At 37.5% G+C, this 8,536-nt stretch overlaps 1 protein-coding gene across 1 annotated transcript; it reads left to right on the forward strand.

The window, feature by feature from the left end:
- The first annotated feature begins 3,591 nt into the window (after window positions 1-3,591).
- LOC110702846 lies at window positions 3,592-5,866 on the forward strand. The gene is made up of 3 exons (XM_021880588.1): window positions 3,592-3,759; window positions 3,875-4,750; window positions 4,840-5,866. Exons 1-3 carry the CDS (start codon window positions 3,631-3,633, stop codon window positions 5,137-5,139), a joined length of 1,305 nt encoding a protein of 434 aa, XP_021736280.1. The 5' UTR covers window positions 3,592-3,630; the 3' UTR covers window positions 5,140-5,866.
- Window positions 5,867-8,536: the final 2,670 nt, after the last annotated feature.

Consider the following 8,536-nt stretch of genomic DNA (forward strand, 5'->3'; position numbering starts at 1 on the left):
CCACTATCTTGGTCGGTGTGGACCTCAGTCTCGGCCATAGGTCGTTTGCCCTCAACAGGTGGTACAGATTCGGATGCCATCTCAGAAGTACTCTCCCCATAGACGACACCAAATGTTTCGGGGTTTTTGGAGTCCCTCGGGAGAGTTACAATTCCAAGAATGCGCGTCGACCTTCTGTACCCGCAAAACCACGGAAACTCCGGTTGGGTGGAGTTCCGTCTCAGACGATCAAGTTAGAACGCTTCCGGATGTAATAAAGTGCGGAATGTAAAGGTTTTTCTCTCTAATTCAGAGAGAATTTTGCAATTTATATTGCTCGGTTTTTTGTGTATGTATTTATGAATGTTTGTAAATATTTAATAAATGAGGATTTTCCCCTATTTATAGTGGAAGGGGATCAATTCCCCTTTTAGGGTTAAGGTGCCACGTGTCAGCGGAGGATTGGATCCCCTTGGGCTTCTCTGAGGCTGACACGTGTCAGCATATTATTGGGTCACGTGGGCAGGGTATTTTTACCCTAAACACTAGGAATGACGCGTGTTATTTCCTGGTGCTGTTTTTTTCCCTCCAAAATCCCCTCCCCTGTTTTTCCTTGTTTTTTTTTAGCCAATGACATTAATTACCTACTATAAGTTATACACAAAAATTCACCAAATCATATAATATATTTGTGATTATATTGATTCATATACTTTTCATTTTTGTAATTAATATTTTCCATTCTATGTAATTTTAGACTACATATATATCTAATGTAATATAAAATAAATATAGAATTTCCAAATTTTTACTACACATACCTAACGTAAAATTAAATTAACTTAGATAAAAAAATATACATCTAAAAGTTAAAAAATATTTTCCAAGGAAAACTTATGCTAAATTTATTTTAATAATAATAATAATAATAATAATAATAATAATAATAATAATAATAAAAAATTGGATTTTAACACCTGACAAAAGGCTGAAAATGGTTTTTAACACCCCCCAAAAAAAAACTTTTATTTTAACACCTCCCAAAAATATCAAAGTTGGAAGTTAACACCAGTTAACGATTTCCGTCACGGAAATTTAACGTGGGTCCCACAAATTGGCTTGAACTTCAATTTTCACCCAGCAAAACACGAAACTTCTTTCTTCATTGAATTCGCACCAACCGTCTGCATTGAATTCTTTCTGAACCTTCATTGATTTCGCTTTTGAACCAAAGGAGATCTTGGCTGAAAAGTGGAGTGTAGGGTGGTGTCAACGTTGGAGAAGATAAGCTCAGGAGGGTTTCTTCATCATCTTCTTCAACTACAAAAGTGCGAAAGCTGCTTGAAATTCACAGAAAATAAGGTAAAATTGCTCTCCTTTGATAGAAATTTCGTCAATTACTGGTGCTTCATTGCTGTAAACCTTGCAATAATTGGGTAATTAGGGTAAATTTTGGGACCACAGTAGGAAAGCCTTGATAAATCAATTTCTGTAACTGACTATGCGACTTAGGTTAATTGGATTTCGTAATTGAAAGTAGAGATTAATTAAGGTGGTTTATTATTAATTAAACTAGCAAGTGTGGTTTGTTGATTAATTTATGTTACTGAGCACCTACATTGGCTTGTATATGTTTATTTTCAATTTTTTTATGTGTTTGTTTGTGTGGCTGTGATGAATTTGTTTATTCGTATTGTGCATGTATAGTTACATGGCTTTTAATATGTTTTATATGTTTTTCACTGGTGGGTAGATAATGGGTGACAAGGATAGTTTGGTTGACATCTGCCTTAGAGTGGGAGGTGCTTTTGTCCCTAAAAGAGTAACCAAAAACAGGCAGCTGCTGTGTTGGTGTGGTGGTTGGTGTTACTGGAAGAGGAAGGTTCAAGTATCTAAGTTGGATGTGCATTTGATTAGAACAGCTGCAATTCATGGTTTTGTTAATGGTGATATGGATGTGCCTATGCATTACAGCTGTTGGTATAGGCAGAAGGGGAAAACCTTTAACACTGGGAAAAGGGAACTAGTTAACAGTGAAGAGGTTAAGGGCCTTTTGGAGACAGTAAATGAAGAGGGGTATGTTGAGGTTTTTGTAACAACAGAAGCTCCTAGTCAGCCCATACCAGAGGCCCAACCCAATCCTGCAAAGAAAAAAAAAAGGATAAGAAGGTAGAAAGTTCAAATACATCGACTATTAGGAGGAGCCCTAGGTTTAAGAAGACATAAACTGAACAAAGGGAGGAGAGTCCACCTAGGAAAGCCTCAGCTAATGCTAAAGTGTTGAGGTTTGATGAAGAAAAGGATGATGGATGTGAAGGATCTGGTTATTCAAGTTCAGATTTGAGTGATGAGGGACAAGATTGGGAACCTGGTGAAGAAGAATTTGATGAAGGGGATGAGGAATGGTATATTGAAGGGTCAAAGGAGATCTTGTCCAAAGTGAACAAGAGCCTTAGGAAAGGTTTGGAGAGTGCAGTAGATGACAGGGTTGGCAAAGATAAGAGGGTAGAGTTGAGAGATGATTTGGATGTTGGAAAACCGAAGGTGAATCCAGAAAGTCATGCTGATTCAGATGATTCAAGGAGTTTGTGTGGATCTGATGAGGAACAGGACTATGCTCCTTGGTTTAATGCTGATGTGGACTTTAACAACCCAATCAAGTTGAAGTTAAATCAGAAATTCAGTAATGCTTCAGTCTTGAGGATGGCCTTAAGACTTCATGCCATTCAAAACAGGTATGAGTTCTACTACTTGCATAATGACAGTACAAGGGTTACAGTTCAGTGTAGATATAGATGTGGCTGTGAGTTCAATAGCTACACTTGTAGAATGCCTTCTTGTACATGTGTGGGGGGGGGGGGGTAAAGTGTCAGTTCAAGGTGTTTGCATCAAAACTTGTTAAGCAGCAAACTTGGCAAATCAAAACCTTGAATTTAGACCATTCCTGCTTCAGAGTAAAGAAGAACAAGATGCTTACTGCTGAATACATAGCAGAGAGGTATTTAGAAGAGTTTAGGAGTAACCCTGGTTGGAGAATTAAGGAGATTAGGGCTAGGATTTTGAATGATTTAGGAGTTGATGTGAGTTACTATAAGGCATGGCTAGCTAGGTGTAGGGCAAAACTACTAATATTTGGTTCAGCTAGGGAGCAGTATGCTAGGGTGTGGGATTATGGGAAAGCTGTGATGAAGTACAACCCTGGTTCAGGGTGCAATGTTGTTGTTGATGGTATTGACAGGCCAGAGCCACCATTGTTCATGAGGATGTTCATCTGTTTAAGGCCATTGAGAGATGGATTTGCAAAGGGTTGTAGGCCTTTAATAGGGTTGGATGGTTGTCACCTCAAGGGTGCCTTTCCTGGGCAAATTCTGGTGGCAGTTGCTAAGGATGGGAATAACAACTTGTTTCCTCTAGCTTGGGCCACAGTGGAGATTGAAAACCAGGAAACTTGGGGTTGGTTCTTAGAATCCCTTATGTCAATGTTCACACATGATCAAGGAGCTGGGATGACCATCATGTCTGACAGGCAAAAGGTAATGCTTCTGTTTCCCTCTTAACTATTTAGGTTCAATTTCTAAGTTTTCATGTGTATGTATGTGATTGGCTGATGATTATACTTTTGTCTGCATTTGGTAGGGTTTGATTAAAGCAATGGCTGATGTTATTCCCAAAGCTGAGCAAAGGTTTTGTGTGAGGCATATTTGGGCTAACTTCAAGCTCAACTTCACTGGATCAACCTTTAAGGAGCTGTTTTGGAGAGCAGCTAGGGCCACCACCATTGTAAGTTTATTGATTGTTGAAGCTAGACTATGATTTTATATGACTGTTGGTGTGTTTTTATATTGGTTAGCTTGTATATGCTTGGTGTGATTTCTGGTATGCTTTTATATGTCAGTTTGAGCATGAAATTGCCATGGAGTCTATCAAATTCCTCGATGAAGAGGCATATGAGTATTTAATCAACATTCCTCCCCACCATTGGTCTAGACATGCATTCACACCAAACTGCAAGTCCAACATGTTGTTGATCAACATGTGTGAGACTTTCAATGCAGTCATTAGGCCTGCCAGAGATAAACCTATCCTCACCCAAATGGAATGGATGAGGAGGTATATTATGAACAGGAATAATGAAAAGTGGGAGGATTCAAAAACAGTTACACACAACTTAGTGCCATATGTGAGGCATGTTCTGGGGAGGATAGACTTTGTGGCTAGGTCCTGTGTGGTGCAGCCATCCAGAGGGAATACATTTGAGGTGCAGCTGAAGGATGACCAGGTGTTGGTTGATTTGGACAAGGAGACCTGCACATGTAACCATTGGGAACTCACTGGCATTCCATGTGTTCATGCTTATGCCTGCATATTGGATATGAGGGGTGACATAGAGGCTGCTGTTGACCCATACTATACCATGGACACATACAAGTCTGCTTATGAACCAGCTGTCCAACCAATGCCTGGCCCAAAGCACTGGGAGAGAGTCAGAATGAGGGAACCACTACCCCCTTCTATTAAGGTGCAACCTGGGAGACCAAAGAGCAAAAAAAGGAAGCTTGAGCTAGGAGAATGTTCTTCTTCAGGTGGTCAGGCAAGTACCAAGAGGAAGAAGCAATGCAGCAACTGTGGGGGATTTGGGCATTATGCCAAGACTTGCAAAGTACCTGCTGCACCAGCTACAGAGCTGATAAAGTCAGCAGGCAGACCCCCACTGAACACTCCTTGGATGGTGGAGGAGAGGAAGAAGAAAGAGATTAGGGCTGCTAAAAAGGTAACACAAGCATTACACCAACTCCCCCTTTGTTTTATATATGTATGTGTTTTTTCCATTGACTTTTTATTTTGATATGCATGTCATAGAGTGCAATTGGGGCTGGACCAAACAGCATAGGAAACAAAAAGTTTCCTCAAGAGCAAGAAGGTTGTCTGCCATTCAGCAAGCGCCCACAGCCACAGTCTTCCTCAGCTCAGCATTCCTCAGCTCAGCCATCCTCAAGTCAGCCATCCTCAGCTCAGCCTTCCTCAAGTCAGCCTGCCTCAAGTCAGCCTGCCTCAAGCCAACCAAAAAGAAAGACAAGGTCTTCCTCAAGTCAGCCTACAACAGCCACAGGTGTTGTAACAAGGGCCAGGCTGCAATCCCTCAACAACCTTACTCAGTGATGTACTCATGCTGGATATCAAACATTATGTCTGTTGAACAATTTCAAACTTTTATTATGTACTCATGACTGGTTATGTAACTTGCTAGTTTTTTAGTGGCTTCCCTTAACAAATTTGAACAATTAGATATTGAATTGTAATGGTTGCATGGCTTTGATTGCCATTGAAACATGTTGAAGTAAGGTTCTTTTGTCAACCTGTACTTGAACTATCTTAGTGTTTCACATATTTCCCATGTTTTAATGTTTCACATGTTTAAATCATTTTCCAATGTTTAAACATTCTCAATTTAACAACTTAGACAAGACATAAATAGGTTGATTAAAAGACATATTTATAACACTTCAAGTCATTACAAGAAATTATAACTACTTAATACAGCTTACTATTACACACCCCTAGCCATTAGGAAAACTACACCCATTGACAAACCTATACAAATGGCCATGCCCACCCAACCAAACCAGTCGATTGAAGACACCTTCCCTTCATTGCACTCCCTGTTCATTCTCTTCCTGTCAGCGTTCAAGGCCTTGCATCTCATCTTCAAATTATCAACTTCATTAAGTAGGCACCTCCTTTGGCCACTGATTTCATCAACTTCCCTTTTCAATTCATTAACTTCACCCTTTAGCAGCTTCTTATCCAACAACAGGTTGTTGATAACCCCTGTTTGCCAATCTGTTCCATCAGGTTGATCAACCCATTTGAAAGCTTTGCAACCCTTGTTTCTGTTATTGGGTCATAAAACTTACATGATATGAACTTCCTGCCTGGATTCTCCCTTGTCCAGCTAGTGAGCTTGGCCATTGGCACACCACACTTACATTTTCTGGCCTCAGGAGGGGAAGAGCTAACAAACGACATAATCTGCATCAATTTTAGATCGACAGTCACATTTACAGATTTGTACACTGACGAATTAACATTGATAGCAACAAAATTCATTTTTAATTTCATAATACGAAAAGCCCCAAATTCAAGTTCTGACGAACCCTAATTTCGCAATTGGGCATTTAGATGCGTACATAACATAATCCAACCATTAATCCGAGTACGAAACAATTGCAAATAATAATTGAAGAGAATTTAAACCATAATTACCAAACAACCGAACAATTGACCGCACTCACCTGTTTCAGCAGCTTCAATCTGTTCCTCTTCTCAAAAATCGTGGAAGAATCGTGCAAGAATTGTTTTAAGTATCGTGCAACAATGCAATGCGCTGCTGCTATTCAATAAGAACAACGATTTCGTTCATTGGGGGAGAATCGTGCAAGAATGGTTCTTATATATCGTGCAAGAATCGTGGAAGAATTGTTCTTATATACAGATCTTTTAAAAATATATCCGTTGGGGTGGGCCCCACTAACAGTTCTGTTAACGGAAGATGGATTTTGGTGTTAACTTCCAAGTTTTATATTTTTGGGAGGTGTTAAAATAAAAGTTTTTTTTGGGGGGTGTTAAAAAACATTTTCAGCCTTTTGTAAGGTGTTAAAATCCAAAATACCCTAATAATAATAAAATATTTTTGTGAATACGACAGGTAAACATGTACTTTATATTAGATTGTAGCTACTGAAGCAGAAGGTATGACAAGAAAATTTTAGTTTTTTTCTCTACGGGAGATAGGAAATGAATGAGTCAACTTCTCTTACATAGTTATGTGGAGCAATATTCATTTATTTTTCAATTAATAAAATGAATTTATAAAAGAAATACAAATAACTTAGAATACTATTCAAATTACATTCCTTTATTTTTGTATCGACCATTAGTAAATGAGCCCTTTATTACTAATTGAATTATATTTGTTTTTTTCCTACGGGATTAGTAATTTAATTTATAAATCGTACATCGCACGGGTACTATACTAGTTGATATATATGGTAGACACGTAAAATTTCCCTGGTTGCAAACAAAAAAAAAAAAAATTTCTCTTTTATTTTTATGAAAGTTAAATTAGTAAATTAACTATTGTTTTCCACTCAACTAGTTGCCTATTTACCTCCCTCCACTTTCTCTCGCTTCTAATTTTGTTGCCTCCATCCGAGTTACTGCCTCCATTCTCAACTAATTAGTTTAATTGTATGTTAGATTCTCAATTAATTTAAGCAGGTGTTCTTTTTTCTTTGAAAAATTGCAGTTAAACCACAAACCGCACCGCATCAAATCGCAATTTAAATTGCGCTTTGGCTAGGAATGAGGTTTGGGAAAAATTCAAACCGTAAAATTGCGGTTAAGTGCGGTTTGACCCCCAAACCGCATAGAACCAAACCGTGTACAACCCTAGTCGTGTTGACCCATTTAAATAACCGTGTCAAAAACCCTAGACTAACCCTATTTTTCTGTATTTGGTTTGTGTCCTGTTGTGTTGGCTTTTGCCAGCTCTACCTTAAATTAATAAAATTCAAGTTTATCTCCAATGTTGTTTATCATGGGCTAAAGTATATATGTTTTGGTAGTAAAAGGGTAAAACCACCAAGACCAGAACGATTTCCCTAAAAATTGCTTTATTGTAAATTAATTCCCTAGTTGCTTCGGTTTAAAAACTTATTCCCAGAATAGTATCCACGTAGGATTGGTAGAAGCTACTTTTTTAATTTTTTACTTTTTTAATTTAGGTTCAGAAAAGAACTACTAACAGTAATAGCGGTTCTATACTTATAAAATCGCGAACGATATTAGCAGTTCTTGTATTAGGAAACCTCACAGGTTAGAACCTAGTACAAGAACCGCTAACATCGTTTGCGATTTCATAAGTATAGAACCGCTATCATCGTTAGCGGTTCTTTGATTGAAAAAAAAAACAAAACAAAGCTTCTACCAATCCTACGTGAACAATATTGTGAGAATAAATTTTGAAACTAACGCATAGGAAATTAATTTACAATTAAGCAATTTTTTAGGGAAATCGTTCCTAAGACAATTAGTGGGACTACTATAAACCGCTAAGGTTATACTCTTTTCCCTCAAATTGCTATTTTGACAATAATAAAACTACATTATAATTTTTTTTAAAAAAATTCTGCTATTTACCACCTTATATTTTCCAAGCATTTTGAACTTACCCTAACTTATTGGTTGTCGTCCAAACTCCAAATTCTCGTACAAATGGGATCAATTAATTGGTTTTTTTTTTCTTATTTGATTTAATTGATAATAATATTTTTATTATTTGTTCTGATAGATTGCAGTCTTATATGATACAATTTTTTCATAAATGAGTATCAAAATACTTCCATGTCAAAATAAAACACCTAAAATAAATTTATTGTAATATACCCGATTTTATTATTATTATTATTAATTTTTTTTTTGAATAACTAGATTCTCATATAATTGAGAACAAAGCTAGTAGGGTGATTGTTTTTGGGAGATTTATCCCTCAAGATAT

This window comes from Chenopodium quinoa, unplaced genomic scaffold (assembly GCF_001683475.1).
Source record: "Chenopodium quinoa cultivar QQ74 unplaced genomic scaffold, ASM168347v1, whole genome shotgun sequence".
Classification (NCBI taxonomy): Eukaryota; Viridiplantae; Streptophyta; class Magnoliopsida; order Caryophyllales; family Amaranthaceae; genus Chenopodium; species Chenopodium quinoa.

Coding starts and splice junctions, on each gene's coding strand:
- LOC110702846 (XM_021880588.1), top strand. CDS start 3,631: ATGGCTGATGTTATTCCCAAAGCTGAGCAAAGGTTTTGTGTGAGGCAT. Junction 3,760..3,874: donor CAGCTAGGGCCACCACCATT/GTAAGTTTATTG, acceptor TTTATATGTCAG/TTTGAGCATGAAATTGCCAT. Junction 4,751..4,839: donor AGATTAGGGCTGCTAAAAAG/GTAACACAAGCA, acceptor TGCATGTCATAG/AGTGCAATTGGGGCTGGACC.